The following is a 17,572-nucleotide window of genomic DNA, read 5'->3' as shown; positions in this document are numbered from 1 at the left end:
AGGTACACAAGGTACCTTTTACATTTGCTGGTTTCATTTGAAGATATATTCTGGAAATCACCCCATATCATAGAGATAAGTATCTTTTTAAAAAATGTTATTCATGTATACTGAAGACTACACCTAGCATGGCATTTAAGAAGCATAATGGTGGGGCGCCTGGGTGGCTCAGTCGGTTAATCATCCAACTTTGGCTCAGGTCATGGTCTTGCAGTTCGTGAGTTCGATCCCCACATCAGGCTCTGTGCTGANAAAAAAAAAAAAAAAAAAAAAGAAAAATGGTAAAATGAGCACCCATGAACATACCACCCCATTAAGGAGGAGAACATTTCCAGTACTGTTGCATCTGTCTGTGTGCTACTTCTCAACCCAGCTCCTAACTTCTTACCCCTAGAGGTAACAACTGTCTTGAATTTTGTATTAATCATCATCTTACCTATTTATAAAATAATGTTATTGCATAAAATATGTCTGTAAACAGTATGTTTAATTTTGTTTTTGAGCTTTATGAAAATGACATCATAGTGTCTATAGTCATCTGGGACTTGTATAACTCAATCTTTTTAAAAGAACATTTTTATTTTTATCATTTTATTTAAATTTAATTTTTTTTTAAATTAACCTTTCATTTATTTTTGAGAGAGAGATAGAGACAGCATGAGCAGAGTAGGGTCAGAGAGGGAGACATAGAATGAGAAGACAGGCTCCAGCCCTGTGCTAGCTGTCAGCACAGAGCCGGACGTGGGGCTCCAACCCATGAACCGTGAGATCATGACCTGAGCTGACTGCAGACGCTTAACCGACTAAGCCATCCAGGCGCCCCAAATTTAATTTTTTTGAGAGAGAGAGAGAATGCATGTGTGTACAGGAAGGGGCAGAAAGAGAGAAAAGACTGACGTTTAGCCAGCTGAGCCACCTAGGTGCCCCTCTTGTAACTCAATAATATGTTCCTGAAGTTATCTGTGTTGTTGTGTGTAATTGTGAGCCGTTCATTTTTGCTGCTGGGTAATGTTCATTTTGGGGGGGAGGGAGTAATGTTCATTTAAAAAATGATAGGACGGGGCGCCTGGGTGACTCAGTCAGTTGAGCATCTGACTTTGGCTCAGGTCACTGAGTTTGAGCCCCACGTCGGGCTCTGTGCTGACAGCTCAGAGCCTGGAGCCTGTTTTGGATTCTATGTCTCACTCTCTCTCTGCTTTTCCCCTGCTCATACTTTGTCTCTCTCTTCATTCTGTGTCTCACTTTGTCTCTGCTCTTCCCCCACTCACACTTTGTCTTTCATTTTTTATGAGTTGTAAAACATTTTAAAAAATTTTTTAAAAAGATAGGACAATTTATGTATTCTCAGTGGGTATGTAGGTTGTTTCTAGTTTTTTGTTATTAAAATACTGATAATAATTTTGTATGTATTTTCTCTAGGGCATAAAATTAAAATTTAGGCATGAATATCGAATTTGATTAAATGCCTTTGGCATCTGTTAGGTTGGAGAGTGTATTTATCCTTGATTTATTCATGTGGAAAAGTATAGTAATCTGGATCCTGATACTGAGCTTCACTTGAGTTCCTGGGATGGTCCCTTTTAGTCATGGCACGTCGCTTTAATGAACTACTGGAGTCTATTCCTTTATAGTGGGGATTTTTCTGTCAGTATTCATAAATGAGATTAGTGTGTTGTTTTTATATCAGTATTGTGCTGGCATCATAAAAAGGACTGGGAAACTTGTTTTGCTGTTCTCTTCTACAGTTTCAGCAGTGTTAGAATTACTCATTTCTTAAAGACTTGAAAAGATTTCTTCATGATACATATGGGTTCAGTGTTTTGTGAACGTTTGCTCTTTACTGGCTATCTCAGTTTAATTAGGTAAAAGTGATCATGGATTACAGAAAAATATCTACATAATAAAACGAGTAGAGTTGACTTATTAGATTGAAATAGAATTTGATGTTCTTCTGTTATAGAATAGGTTTTCTTTTTAAGCATCCGTAGAATATTTTTTAGGCACTTTAGGAAAAAATAAAAAAGGCCCTCAAAACTTTGTAAAGCAGAAGTAAACAGATCAGGTTATAAACACATGCAGTAAAGCCAGAAATTATGAACAGAGGAGGCATTAATAACAAACTATTCTAAACAGTTCTCTGGTCAGAGACAAAACACCAGCTGTTTATTGCTGACCAGCTATAAAATATAATTAGTATAATTAAAATGTAAAATATTTTAAAAAATTTTAACATTTATTTATTTTTGAGAGACAGGGCATTAGCAGAGGAGGGGCAGAGAGAGAGGGAGATAGAGAATCTGAAGCAGACTCTAGGCTCTGAGCTGTTTGTCAGGACAGAGCCTAACAAGGGGCTCGAACTCAGAGACCATAAGATCATGACCTGAGCTGAAGTTGGACGCTCAACCAACTGGCCACCCAGTCATCCTCCTAAAATATTTTTTAAAAAACCTCTGGCATGTGGCTAATAGTGTATTCAGAGGGAAAATTTGTGGCCATATAGATTTTAATTGCTAAATAGGAACATGAACATAAATGAATAAATCATGCATCCTGAGGAAGGTAGAAAAAAACCCCTTTGATAGTCTAGCTTCCCCCAAGAGCAAAACACAGGACAGAGGTTTTGTGTGCAGGCACTTTATTTGGAAATGTATTCCAAGGGCAGAGTGAACGAGAAGGAGAGTAAAACAGAAGAGGGAGAGCCAATACAAGCATGCATTGTCAGGCTGGCCTGTCTACAGGCACCTGGTGCTCAGTCTTGCAGGATCTTTGAGGAGCCTTGGAATCTCATGGCTACTAATGTAGGGGACTAAAGGGGAAAATATTTATCCATTGACCTCTGTCCCCTACTGGTTAAGGGTGGCCTCACAAGCATTAACTCCTCTGTGTTTCAGGACCTAGCAGGTATCCACAGGTATCTGCAGATGTCCCACACAGGACGCCAGAGAAGCCCCAGGGCAGGAGCCAACTACATGTGGTATAGATCCTTGAGGAGGCATTGGTAGGTTGTCCCTGCGCAAGACTGATCAAAGCCTCTGGAACTGGACTGAGACCAGAGGAGGATTTGGAGTGGCACATAAAGTGTCTCTTACAGAGCTAAAGAAACAAAGAAAGCAGAATGTAATGAAGCAAATAGAAGAGTGATGTTCTAAATAGAAAAGCTTGTTTTTTAAAAAGAAAACAGCATTCAAATAGACAAACCATTGTTCTACTTGAATTTATTAGTCTGCTCAGGCTGCCATAACAAAATACAATAGGTTGTCTGGCTTAAACAACAGAAATTTATTTCTCACAATTCTGGAGGCTAGAAGCCCGAGATTAAGATGCCACACAATTTGGTTTTTGATAAGGGCTCTCCTTGGATTACAGATGTTTTCTCACTGTATCCTCATGTGGTAGGAAATGAACTCTGGTGTCTCTTCCTCTTTTTTATAGGGCCACCAGCCCTAACAGATTATGGCTTTGTTTAACCTTATTACCTCACAGGATCTATATCCAAATATCATGTTGGGGGAGAGGACTTCATATGAATTTGGGGGGGGGGGCATGTTCCATCCATAACAGTAACAAAGGGGAAAGGGTCTAGAAAGCACACATATTCAAAAGAAGTGGGAAAAACAAAGTAGCTCCAGGTAATGGAGGAAATGGAAAGAATCATGAACCAGTATTTTCCACAATTTTGCACTAGAGTGCAATCCTAGAAGACATAGATTGATATTTTAGGAAAACACATGTTTTCAAGACTGACTTTGGGAGCAGGAATCAGAAAATAACCAGTCCATGTGTTTTGAATACAATGAACAAGGGGGGCTGGGTCATGGGACTCTAGATAAGAGAGTTCCCCCCTCTCAGGGAGGTGAGGCACTGGTTTCTTCACCATCAGGGCTGGAGAGCATGAGGAGGCAGTATGGGACCTCACAGGTAATCCTGGGTCATGTGGGAGGCTGGCCTCCTGACATCTCTACAGAGGTCTCAGAGCTCTTGAGAGTACTCAGTTATGTAAGGGGACAGACAGGACGTAGGGAAACAGCTGTCTCCTCCAGTCCCCTGGGGCATGACTCTGAGGTCTCTGTGCTGGGGCTGCAGCCATGCTGGCCTGGCTTCCCTTGCAGTGTAATCAAGGATGATCCTTGTTTAGAGAAGAAATAAGTCCATGATTTTGGTAATGTTCTATTTCTTGAGCTGAATTGTTGCTTTGTTTTATTATTCTTTAGGCTCTGTATACGTTTTATGTATTCTCTTGTGTATGTGACATGTGTCAGAATTGTAAAATCCTAGGGTTCTTGGCATTGAGCATCAGTGTCATGGCTGGGAAGGGTCCTGGGTACTGGATCACCCTCTTCTTCCTGTGGCAGCTCCCGCTTGCACTCCCGTCTGGACACTGACTGCCTGTGTCTCACATCTTCTCTGAGGGGCTGTGTTGTTCCTGCGGGGGTGGGGTTTACTTCACCCCTGTCTCTCTTTTTCCTCAGCTCCAGCCCTTCTCTGAGGGAGAGCAGGTGATGGCAACCATGCTCATGACAGCCTGGCCCCAGGTGAGCTGTGGGTCCTTCAGTTCTTCCTCTGAACAGTTTCACATTGAAGAAAACAGAGGAGGGAAGCTGGTGAGCTTTGTGATCGAAGCTGGTGGGGTCCTCCTCGCTTCTGCCTGGAACTCCTGGGAAGAGCAGTGACGTGAGGGGATGGAAGCAGCAGGAAAGCATCCTCGAAGGCAGGGGTGAAGTGTTCTGCACACTGAGGTTCTTTACTCCTCTGATGAATAGGGAACAGGAAGCTGCCTGTGGAGGGTGCCCCATGCCCAGATGTGAATGGAGGAGGGTAGCCCCGGGTTAGGATGCCCAGGGACCAGGACATAGGCGAAGAGAAGTAGGAGGACCAGATCAACACAGAGGATGGCTGTGCCTCTAACATGGTGCAGCAACAAGGGGAGTGGGGTCTGGAGAAGAAGACAGGAAGTCCTATGGGACAGGATGTCTTATGTTCTGGAGAGGCTTTCAGGGCTTAGGTGCAGGGGCTCAAACTTTAGGTCTCTGATGAGAGCTCTGGGCCCTCCCCCTCCCTCAGAAAAATAAGCATTCAAACCAAATTTTCCATACAATTTCAGGGACTTTACGGATGCCCTGAAGCACATCCATGGACCTCCATGGACTACAGATTGGGAATAATCATAGTAATTCCAGTAGCATTGTTTGAGGCTCGCTATGCTGCAGGCATAATACTAAGCACTTGCATGGATCGCTCAGTCTTGACTCCTGCCCTTGACATAGGTGCTGTGTTGTGGCCACTCTGCTATAAAACACAGGAAGTCAAAGGGGAGCAAAGTGCCTTGCCCATGGTCACACAGCCATTAGGTGGAGTTTTACTACTCATCCCTTGACGTGTGCAATCAGTGATGTTAATGTGATCAGATTTGTCATGGCTGTGCAGGGAATAATTTTTAGGGTGATTCGAAAGGAAGATGACCACTTCAGAAAGAATTCCATTGGACCAGGTGACATGGGCTTCATCAAGGAAAGTAGATGTTAAAGAAAAAGAACCCAATTCAAGTAATGCTTAAATAAAATCTTTAGGATGTAGAGAGTCAAAGATTAGAGGTAAAGTAAGGGAGAAGGAGGAGTCAGGAACAATCCCTAGGATTCTAGCTGAGGTTTCCTGCACAGGTGGTGAGGGTGGGGTGGTGGGGGTTGAATTCAAGAGGCGCCAACTTACTGAGGTAAAGGGTGGTGGTGGTGGGCAGTGAAAGTATTTAATTTAGTGGAGAGAAGTTCCTTGGCCTGTCCAAGGTCACAGATGAAATGACTCGCAGACTCACCCAGTGATTGGACTACGATTGTTGATGGGCGGAGGTCAGTAGAATCAAACAAGACGGATCCTGGCAGAGAGGAATTGAGGGTATATCGCTGCCAGTGCATCCTCCAGTTATTACAGAAGACTGAGGTGGGCAGGGAGAAAGCATGACCAGAGGCTGCAGCTACCCAGAAGGGAGGCGTCAACCCTGATGCAGGGCCGTGCTGGGCACAGGGCGTAGTGATGCAGAGACGAGAAGCTTGGAAGGGTGGTGGAGCAGCTGGCCACTGGGAAGGCTGATCTCCCTTCTTTCCCAAACCCTGGAGAAACAGTGAGTTCTTGGGTGAAGTTGGAGAGACGATGAGGCCTAATGGGAGCCTGTAACAAAATATCAGTTTTCATGAGACTCAGCTGGAAGCAGAATGGGCTGCTGTTCTGCCTCAGCCAGTCTGGGCAGCACTGAGCTGCTGGAGGTGCTCAGGCAGTTGCACAGCCCCTCATGGCAGGGTTAGTAATAGGAATCTGGTGATAGACAGGGACTGGATGAGATGGAGGCCATAGCTGTTCTCTGGGGGTGGCTGGAGGTTTACAGGGGTGGGGATCAGGGTGGGCATGCTGGCAGGCAAGACCTGAGCAGCATCTGCCCCTGAGGACGTGGCCTAGCAGAAAGAATGGAGTTGCTTTGGGGGAACTTAATTATGGGAATGTTTTTCTGTCATCCCAACTTAGGATATCTTCTATAAATGTAAAATACGACATGAGGTTTCCCTCCCATTAGAGAAGTCAGATAGTTCTCCATGGTTTACTCTCCAAGTGATTTTTCTCAAACCTTTCCCCTTATTATTAATTTTGTGCTGTTCACAAGCCCCTCCCCAAGCCCTTATACTGCCCTCTGCCCCTCACCTAGGGCCTGAGCCATGGAACTGGCCCTAGGGCAGCAGGAACCTGTTGTTTCAGAAGTCGGTGACCTTCGAGGACGTGGCTGTGTACTTCACCCAGACGGAATGGGATGGCCTGTCCCCTGCACAGAGGGCCCTGTACAGGGATGTGATGCTGGAGAATTATGGGAATGTGGCCTCCTTGGGTAAGGCCTCTCTCCCCCTGGGACCCAGACTCTGCCAATTGGGGTTTCCTGGCATATTGACCCCTGACAGGCTGCAGGTGGGGTCTGTAGTAATCCTTTACTCAGTGGGAACCCCAGGGGCTGAGATTCCTAATCCCCCTTGAGTTAGGGGTTGCTGGGAAGAGTGAACCCCAAGCCCTTATTGGGCCAGTATAGGACTTTTCTGGCACTAGTGTACACTTTTTATCCACCCTCTAGAAGTTGTGGTTTGGATACAGTGTAGAGAAAAGAAATTTACTGTTCCACAGCATTATCTTCAAGTTTACCCTCATCTGACCTGCATATCTTGGTCTTCTGGGCCTACAGTCCAGGCCATTCTCAACTCCTCCTACACCTTCTCAAGCACCTCCCCCCCCCGCCCCCCACCTTCCAAGCCACTCCTCTCTTTCCCTTTGTCTTCAGGCATGGGATACCCTACGGCTCTTATTTTCCCTTCCCATTGCCAAGACTATCTCTTCTCTTTCTTTCCCCCTAAACAGGATTTTCGCTTCTTAAACCTGCTGTGATCTTGCATTTGGAGGGAGCAGGTGAGCTGAGGGACCCATCTCCATTGGTGGCTGGAACAGAAATAGTCTCCCAGGGCGTCTGGACTGGTAAGGGGGTTTAACTCTTTAGGAATAAACTCAACATTAGCATCATATAAGCACGCCACATTTATGAGCCAGCTGTAGGGAGTAAAATTTAAATAATATTAATGATTTATAGAGATGTGTACACTTGAGACTTGATTATTTTTGCCGTTTGCCTTTTCTTTCTCATTTAAAGAACAGATCTTTTTTCAAATGCCTTATTCTAATTCTTTTCAGTCCTAATTTTGCAATTCTGCCTTCTTCAGATGAATTGAATGGATTCAGTATTTTGGGATGCTTGCTACTTTCTAAACATTGTACACTTAATGTGATGGATGGAGACTTCACAGTCTCATTGTACAGAAAGGCAGAATATCCTGGCACTTAAAAGTACAGTCTTTGGGAGTGCCTGGGTAGCTCAGTCAGTTAAGCGTCCCACTTTGGCTCAGATCATGATCTCACGGTTCGTGGGTTCAAGCCCCGCGTCGGGCTCTGTGCTGACAGCTAGCTCAGAGCCTGGAGCTTCGGATTCTATATCTCCCTCTATCTGTCACCCTCCCCTGCTCACGCTACCCTTCTTTCTCTCTCAGAAATAAATAAAACATAAAAAAAAAAAAGTACAGTCTTTGAGGTAGACTTCCCTGAGGTTTAGCCCCAACTGCTATTCCTAGTTATAGAACTTCCTAGTTGTGACTTTGAGCAGGTCAGTTATTTGAGTTCTCTAAGATTCAATGTTTTTATCCCTGAAAATGGAAAAATAAAATGAGAGAACAGTGCTAGTCTTGTGGGTTGAGGATTACATGAGATAATACATATTAAGTTTCTAACTTATAGTGCATGCTCAGTGAAATATTCGTTTTTATTAATTTTTTTTTTTTTTGAGAAGACAGCTTAAGCTGTGGGAAATAAGACAGAAGGAAGTACTTTCAGTTCAGGGCTTCTCAAATGATGTGCAAATGAATCACCTCTGGGTGTTTTGTAAATATGCATATTGTCATATAGCAAGTCTGGCATGGGGCCAAGAGTCTACATTTCTGTTAATTCTCAGGTTCTGCCTATGTATCTGTTTCCCAGACCATACTTGAAGTGACAAGCTTCTCATTGGCTTAACCAGAGTAGTTGCCAGATGGTTTCCCATTTCTTGTGATTTCCCATTTACTCTTTGCATTTGTGGTCCCTAAGATTCTCTTGTCACTTTTCAATGAATCCTCCTATTTACTATACTTAAAAAAATTTTTTGGTAACGTTTATTTATTTTTGAGAGAGAGAGACAAAGCATGAATTGGGGAGGGGCAGAGAGAAAGAGACAGAATCCTGAAGCAGGCTCTAAGCTGTGAGCTGTCAGCACAGAGTCTGATATGGGGCTTAAACTCATGAGCTGTGAGATTATGACCTGAGCCAAAGTTGGACACTTACCTGACTAAGCCACTCAAGTGCCCCATGAATTCTTTAAAAAGATAGTTTCAGTGGATTCTTGTTTCTTGTAGTCATTCAACCAGATGATCCCTGACAAAGGAAGACATGTTTTGCAAAATGAAGAGTTTAAAGTGCATTGCATATAATATGGAGGGAGTTCCATATAATTGTGGAGCTCCTCAAAGGGGTCTGGATTTCATTCCTTAGGCAACAGACAATCCTGAAGTCTTTGAAGTTTTCAAATAACCCACCATGATCTTAGCTGAGAATAGAAACATTAATCCAATTAGTGTGTGTTTGTTAAGGAGTAAGGAATCAGATGGCTTTTAGACAGACAGAGGGGAAGGTATAGGGCCCAAGGCCCATGTCAACAGAAGGCCCACCCAGTGACATCTCTTTAAATTTCATTTGCCAGAACTGTGTCTTCTGGTCCCCCTACTGCAAGAGAGGGTGGAAAATACAGATTTTAGCTGTAGCTTTTGTTGCTACCTCAAACAAATTGGAGGTCATGCTAGTAAGGAAGAAAGGGAGAATAGATATTGGTTAAGTAACTGATAGCATCTGCCACAGTGTAGGATTTGGCAAATAGAAGGTCACTAGTATAGAAAAATTGGCAAAGAATATAAATGTTTGATCCACAGAAGAAGTACAAATTTTAATCAATGAAAAATCTTCACCCTCAGTAGAAACCAATGAAATACAGAGATGTTTCACCTAACATACTTGAAATAGGCAGAGTGGATTTGAAGACCCAGAGAGGGTCCTGCAGGGCCAGCCAAGAGGGTCCTTGGTGTTGAGCAGGTAGAAATCAAATGAGAGCCAGGAGCAAGTGAGAGGAGAGTTTACTGAATAGCATAAGTGGTAGAGTATAGCAGATGGAGTGTCTGGGAGACTCAGAAAGGAAAGGAGAGTGAGTCTCTCCTTTGCTCAGGGTCTAGGGTTTCTATTTAGGATTGGGGTCTGGTGTACATGTACTTTTTGGGCACCCAGGAACTGGTCAGCACAAAGACAAGTGTCCAGGTGGCCTCCATAATTCACTTATTCCCTGCTGTCAAGGGGTTTTGGCATCAAGATGTCTAGAGTCAGTTGTCTGGAAAATGTACATGACAACCCCCTTTGGTCATTCCTTAGATGTTACCACCTGTGCTGGAAGAGTCCATAAAATCATCAACTCCTGACTCTTACAGGAAGAACATACATAAGGCATGTATGCAGTGGAGGTACAGGTCCTAGCAAGGATAGAAGCGGGAAAAGAAACAAGTAGTTTTTCATGGAGTCCCTCCAGTTTCCCTGTCTCATACTGAGAACAATTACAGTAAGTGATGGAGAGAGTACACCAAACTGGAATAGACTTCTGGAGGTGAATGTGAATCAGTAGTCTTTCTAGAAAGTACTTTAGCAATACATATCAAGAGCCTTTTAACAGTTTGCCCTTGATAGTCTGGATATTCCCTGCTAGGGTATCCTGATAATAATCAGAGATATAGACAAAAATGTACATGCACGAAAATTCATTATAATTTTATATAATAAAATGTTGGAAATAACCTGAATGAATATTCAGTATAGAGAGAATTGATTACATTAACATAACCACTGCAGGATGGAATGTTTATTTAGCCATTTAAAATATATTGTTACAGAATACCTAAAGATACTGGAAAATTATCCTTATTAATGTTAGGGAAGAAAAATATTTTCAGTTTTGAAAAAATGTTTTTAGAAAAATGGAAGCAAAATGGTTGAGGGAGGAGATACATCAGAAGATTAGCTGTAGTTGTTTGGTGGTTGTATTTCAGGTAATTTGAATTCTTTTCTTTGCATGTTTCTGATATTAGAGATGAATACTATTTTTATAATTGGGAAAAGACCAACAGTATTTTGAAAATGCTTGCTAGGGAAATCTAGATCATTTGGATCTTTTGAGGTCGATTTAATGAAATACTGGTGAAGGGGATTTATTAAATGTGGTTGAGGAGAGATGGGAGATGAAAAAATAGAGGCAGCATTTTGAGGCCAATTTTAAGAGATTTGGGAACAAAGGAAGATCTCTGGCTCCATTGAGACTGTAGGAATTCTAGAAAGCATGTTAGGGACTGACCACTTTTAGGATTGAGGAAAGAAGTAGAAGGAAAGACAAGGAGAAGGCAGCAGTGTTCTGGAGGGGTGGAGAGAGATGGATCAAAGGGATCAAGTGGGCCTAAAGATTGTATTTTTTTTTTATGTTTATTTTATTTTAGAGAGAGAGTGCACATGTACATGCACAGTGGGGAGGGGCAGAGAAGGAGGTAGAGAGAGAATCCCCAATGGGCTTAAGATCATGACTTGAGTCAGAATCAAAGAGTTGGACTCTTAACTGACTGAACCACCCAGGTGCCCCTAAAGATTGCCTTTATAAACAGAGAAAGCAGAAGGTGAAGGAGGCATTTTGGAGAGCCTAGAGTTTAAGTTCCAAGAAAAGAAATAAAATTATTTCCCTTTCACTTCCTGGTGCTACAAACACCTGCGACCCTCAGTGTTGCTACAAGTGGTTGGATCCTGTGCCTTTTCCTTTGTAAGCAGTTTCCATTCTTATTAAAAAGGGACAGCTGAGAAAAAAAACTGCAGTGTAGTAAAGTGTGGTGCAATGAAAAGAATGCTCTTCTGGTAGAGAAGACCTATGATTTTGTTCCACGGCTGTCACTTTTAACCTTCATGTTATTGGAACATCATCTTTTTACATTGTTCGTGCTCAAAGCTGTACAGAAATTGTGTAAAGCATACTGGAGAAAAAAGTCTATGAAACTTCCCGTGCCAGTTTGCTCAGATTCTTGTGTATTCTTCCAGTAGTTTTCTACGCGTACATATACAAATCTATACGTATTTATTGGCCCATTTTATTTTTCTTTATACAAATGGAATCTAATTTATATCCATTTCTCAACTTGGTTTTCCACTTAACAGTATATCTTGGACATCTTTTCAGGTCAGCAAATGTGGATTTTTTTTTTTTTTTTTTTTTTTAACCAGCTGTATACTATTCAGTCTTACGCATGAACCTTAGATTCTTTGACCTAGTTTGGTGATTTTCAAGTGATCCTGATTAACTATGATTCTTTATTACTTTTACCACTGTTCTTTTCCTTTTCCTAACATGGTTCTTACATATTTTGTTTTCTGTGTTTTTATAGTAGATATTGATAGCCAGACTGACAATAACTTGACAAAGGGAATATATAAAGAAAAACATAATTTGTCATTTGAACTTCAGAGGGACGTTTCCCAGGAAACAGACTTTTCAGAAGCCTGTATTTTAGAGAAACAGCAGGAAGTCCATTTAGTAGGAAGCATGAAGAAAGAAAACAGCAGTATCATTGACAAAACAGTGAAAGATGACACCAGCCCCATGGAGGAGTGTTTCTTTAGTCAGAGTCCAAACGTCTATCATTGTCACACCATCACTACTGGAGAGCAGCCCCTTGAACATATGGGATTGGAGAAAGGCTTCAGCTTTGACACAAAATTTATTCAGCATGAAAGAATTTATTCTGGGGCAAGACCTTTTAAATGTGAAGAATTAGTGGAAACCTTCAGGTGTAACTCTCAGCATCAGAACAGCTACACTGGGGAGAAGCCCTATCAGTGTAAGGAGTGTGGCAAAGCCTTTAGTGTTAATGCAAAATTAATTTGGCATCAAAGACTTCATAGCGGGGAGAAGCCCTTCAAATGTGTGGAGTGTGGGAAAAGCTTCAGTTACAGTTCCCATTACATCACACATCAGACCATCCACAGTGGGGAGAAACCCTATCAGTGTAAGGTGTGTGGGAAAGCCTTCACTGTTAATGGGAGTCTGAGCAGGCATCAGAGAATCCATACAGGGGAGAAGCCCTATCAGTGCAAGGAATGTGGAAATGGTTTCAGCTGTAGTTCTGCATATATCACACATCAGAGAGTCCACACTGGAGAAAAGCCTTATGAATGCAAGGACTGTGGGAAAGCTTTCAATGTTAATGCCAAGTTAATTCAACATCAGAGAATCCACACTGGAGAGAAACCTTACGAATGTAATGAGTGTGGAAAAGGCTTCAGGTGCAGCTCCCAGCTTAGGCAGCATCAGAGCATCCACACTGGGGAGAAGCCTTATCAGTGTAAGGAGTGTGGAAAAGCCTTCAGTAATAATGCAAAACTCATTCAGCATCAAAGAATCCACACAGGTGAGAAGCCCTATGAGTGTACTGAATGTGGAAAAGCCTTTAGTGCCAAAGGGAAGTTAATCCAGCATCAGAGAATCCACACGGGTGAGAAACCCTATGGATGCGATGAGTGTGGGAAAGCCTTCAGGTGTAACTCCCAGCTGCGGCAGCATCTGAGAATACACACTGGGGAGAAGCCTTATGAGTGTAATGAGTGTGGAAAGGCCTTCAACGTTAATGCAAAACTAATGCAACATCAGAGGATTCACACTGGGGAGAAACCCTTTGAATGTAATGAGTGTGGGAAATGCTTTACTTCAAAAAGAAACCTACTTGATCATCATCGAATCCATACTGGAGAAAAGCCTTATCAATGTAAGGAATGTGGGAAAGCCTTTACTATCAATGCCAAACTGACTAGGCATCAGAGAATACACACTGGGGAGAAACCTTTTAAATGTATGGAATGTGAAAAAGCATTTAGCTGTAGCTCTGACTATATTGTACATCAGAGGATCCATACTGGAGAGAAACCCTTTCAATGTAAGGAGTGTGGAAAAGCCTTCCATGTTAATGCCCATTTAATTCGGCATCAGAGAAGCCACACTGGGGAGAAACCCTTTAGGTGTGTGGAGTGTGGAAAAGGGTTCAGCTATAGTTCTGATTGTATGATACATCAGACTGTCCATACTTGGAAGAAACCCTATGTGTGTAATGTGTGTGGGAAAGCCTTCAGGTTTAGCTTCCAACTTAGTCAGCATCAAAGTGTCCATAGTGAAGGAAAATCCTAATGAGAAGGATGTAGCAGAAAACTCTTAAGATTAATGAAATGGATCAAGTATCAACAGATTCACCCTGATGAAAAACCCTGAGAAGGAAATGAATGTAGCATCTTCACATGGAAACAAATCTTTTCCATTTTACTTCTAAAATCAGAAATGATGACTGGTTAAAAAGTAACATCCAAAAATGAATAGCTTGTCTTATACCAACAACCAATTAGAAAGTATAATGAAAGAAAGGATCCCATTCCCAACAGCATCAAGAAAAGAGGCTTTTCTAGGAATAAACTTAATTATTACACAGGATCTATATGGAGAAATAAATCTCCAGTGAGGGCCACAAAAGGAAAAATAAATGGGGGAAAGAGAGAAACCTTGTTCTTGGCCAGGAAAACTCAAGAAGATATTAGGTCTATCTAAATTTACTTTTCTTTTTTGACAACAAGCATGCATCACTTTTGTAAAGAGGACAAACAATAAAAATTTCCTTAGAGAAGATGAGTACATTTTGTATTTTCATGGAATGGAGAAAACCTTTCCTAAGCACCATATGAAAGCTAGAAACCAGCCATAAGGGAACATATTGATACACCGAGTTTTCAGAGTTAAATATATATGTACTTAATAATCCCAAATACAGTTAAAAGGTAAAGTACAAAAGGTAGAAAATTTTGTGATATAAATAAGTTTAATATATAATAGAAAAGTTTAATATACAATTAAGAGAAAGATAAGTATGCAACCCATAAAATGACACTAGCAGGCAGTTTTTAAAAAGATGTAAAAATGACTAATAAAGAGATGTTCAGGCTCAGTCCTCTAAGGTGTGAAAAAACATGCACACAGTCAAAAACAGGGAGCCCCCAAACTTCTCCTCCACAGACCCTCCCATAGATACACTTATATTCACAATGGACCCTACATATACAGAGACCATACACCCCCAGAGGCCACCTGTGTGCTCTGTGGCTTGAGCCACCAGTGTTGGCCAGGGGTGCTGTCTTGAGCATTTCAAAGGCACCATTCCTGTTGGAAAGCTAATGATATGGTATAGGACTTCAGCAGAATGTCCTGGGGATGCCATTGTTGTGGAAGTCCCTATCCACTGCTCTGCCCCCAGGCTCTTGGGAGCTGAGTGTGGATAGAGGCAGACCCTGGAACCCCTCAGAACATCAGAAGGAGCAAGGTCTTTCTTCCCCCTAACTGACCCTGTACCTCTGGTTAGTTCTAGACCCTAAAGTGCCCCAGACCATTTACTTAGAAACAGGCCCAAAGATGGATGGCTTGGTCACCCAGCAAATCAGCTGCTAATGTCCCTTACCCAGGCCAGAAAGCCACAGCACTCCTATGTCAGTGCAGTCCTGGGTCGCAGCAGCATCTGGCAGTTTCTCTGCTGAGGCAAGACCGAGGAAGGGATTCTAGGAGTGTCAGCCACTGAGGACAATGTGTCCGGGACCTGCTACCAATGTTCTATGCGACCATGGTCTTCTGGGTCTCAGGCCCTTGCCCGTGTAGGGTGAGGGCTGGTACCAGAACTCAAGGCTGTTCCCACCCAGATGGCCCCTGAGGGTTTTCTCCCTCTCTGTAGGTCTGTTAATGTCCAGGGCAGATCCTCTATTCAGATCCTAAGGACAAGAGGAGGCAGAAAGTAGTTAGATACCTGCAAAGCCTCATAAAATCCAGTGGTCCCGATATCCTGTAGCCTCAGTGCTCATATGTGACTCCAGCCCAGAGCTACCTGGGCCCAGTGGAAGCCTTATCCGGACAAAGGAGCCATAGCACTGGAGACCTCTGTCCCCTCACAAAAGCTTTTCTGTTTTTCTGAACTGGAGCTGTGGCCCTGGAAGGGCCAGGAATAAATAAAGCCTTTCTCCCTCAGTCCCTGTCAGCGTGTTTTGTCTCTGCAGCACACCCTTCCATCCTGGCCTGTCACACTGGAAGGGCCCTGAGAACATCTGCTCCTGCCCTGTCCAGGTCAGGATGGTAAATAGAAGCTTGGAGGAAAATATGGCTTCCCACCAGTACCCAGCAGGTCAGGGGGTGGCCAAGGCAGGACAGGCCTCCAGGGTCATCTGTGGGGAACAAGAGGCCCAGCACAGCTACCCCTGGGCTATCATCCCTTTCCTCCTGGCAGGGGAGCTGAAGGTTCTGAGAAGATGTTCTGGACTCTTCTGTCCTCTCCGCCTCTGAGGTCTGTACTCTCCGCAGACCACAGCCCCACTCTGCTATCTTGTCTCTTGATAGGGAACGGAAGACATCCTTCCCCTGCCATAGGCCAAGGCCGAGCAAGTGCTGGGGACCCAGAGATGAGCGAATCTTGGCCTTCTCTGCAAGTCCCCGGTCTACGGTTCCAAGAGCTCCCTGCAAGTCCCTTTCCCCGGCTCTGAGGCCAGCACGCAGCACAGACCGCATGGTCCCCAGCAAGTCCAACTGGTCTCAAGCCTCGCAGGGCTCTAGCTCCAGATCTGAACCCACTCTGCTGGGCCCTAGCTCCATCTTGCGATCGGGCTGCCAGTGGCCAGAGCCCCACTCTTGTTGTCCCTGCCACTGCTTGCCAGTCCCAGGTGGCTCCGGTGATCCGCCAGTATGCCCTCACTGCCTGCCGGCCGCTGAAATCACAGGCAATCAGCACAGGCGCAGCCTCCAGGAAGCCCTCGCGCTGCTCTGCTGATTTCCTCCAGCCCGCCAAGGTAAGGGGCAGTTCGGCCACCTGTTCCGTGTGTCTGCCACCTGCCCTTGGCCTGCGCGCCCTGGGTCCATGTGCCCCCAGGGTGGGGACCCGAGGCTCCAGATCCCACCCACCCTGGGACACAGCGCGCTGTGTGGGGAGCCAGGTGGCTGCCTTCCCGCCCGGGCAATTTTGGCTTCTGAGCGAGAAAGGGCAGGGGCATCCGGCCTGCGTGTCCTGGGCCCTGTGACCCGCACTTGAGAAGCCATTGGCAGCCACTGACCACCAGCCTCGGCCCCCTGCTGTTCCCGATGGCCAGTTCGCTCACTGCAGGGCGCAAGAAGCCCCGACCGCTCTCCAGGAGGGACTGGAAGCACAGAACCCACAAAGGTGAGGCTGCCGGGCCCCTCGGCGATGGAATGATTCCTCCCACTCCTGATCCCAGGGTGCCCCTGGGGCAGCCCAGTCTGAGCTCCTGTTGGAGAACTCAACTGGGGATCTACCGGGCGTGGGAGTAGGGTGGACACTGCCTTAGACGCCTGGCAGGCCAGAGTTGGAAGACACGCAGAAGGCCTAGGCCAGCACACTGCAAACTCTTTAAGAAGCATACACCCACAGCCTCCTCCCTCGAGAAATCTTACTCGGAGACTCATATTGCAAACTCAGGTAAGTTGAGCCCCTGTGGGACAGTGAGGAGGGCCCAAGCTGCCAGTGGGCCTGAGAGTAAAGGGCAGGGTTTGCTTCAAGATGTGTTGGAAAGAGAGGTATCCAAGACAGGAATCGCAATGCGTTCTACAGAACCCAAGCTTTCTACAGCAGGGCCGCAGGTGTGAGGAGGGTAGGAAGAACAGTAGGTAAGGGAGGTGGGATCCACAGCCACGGGAAGGGCACATAGTAAAGAGCAGTGAGTTGGGGCCTCCACATGACAGTGGAGTTAGAGGGAGGAAGTGCAGGGAGGAAGGTAAACAGTGGGCAGGGGCCTGGCCTTGCCGTGCAGTGTTCCTAATACCCAGAGGGCTCGTCCTGCCTTCACACTGAGCTCTGCCCAACACCACTGC

At 44.5% G+C, this 17,572-nt stretch overlaps 1 protein-coding gene across 7 annotated transcripts in view; it reads left to right on the top strand.

Annotated features, from left to right (window-relative positions):
- The window catches only part of ZNF23 (zinc finger protein 23), a 17,304-nt gene extending 1,580 nt beyond the window's left edge, over positions 1–15,724 (top strand). For 2 of the 7 annotated variants that reach the window (XM_077756347.1, XM_077756346.1), the window contains exons 2-5: positions 4,470–4,532; positions 6,742–6,868; positions 7,387–7,500; positions 12,063–15,724. In XM_077756347.1, the coding sequence (XP_077612473.1) occupies positions 4,500–4,532; positions 6,742–6,868; positions 7,387–7,500; positions 12,063–13,855 (2,067 nt within the window). In that variant the 5' untranslated portion in view covers positions 4,470–4,499 and the 3' untranslated portion in view covers positions 13,856–15,724. Of the gene's footprint in view, positions 1–4,469; positions 4,602–6,691; positions 6,869–7,386; positions 7,501–12,062 lie in introns of all 7 variants that reach the window. The other 5 variants (XM_077756342.1, XM_077756344.1, XM_077756345.1 and 2 more) reach the window with 4 other exon arrangements.
- The last annotated feature ends 1,848 nt before the right edge of the window (positions 15,725–17,572 follow it).

The sequence above is a fragment of the Crocuta crocuta genome, unplaced genomic scaffold (assembly GCF_008692635.1).
Source record: "Crocuta crocuta isolate KB4526 unplaced genomic scaffold, BGI_CrCroc_1.0 scaffold388, whole genome shotgun sequence".
Classification (NCBI taxonomy): Eukaryota; Metazoa; Chordata; class Mammalia; order Carnivora; family Hyaenidae; genus Crocuta; species Crocuta crocuta.
The sequence above is the reverse complement of the archived record's forward strand: the minus strand, read 5'-3'. Positions and strand labels throughout refer to the sequence as shown.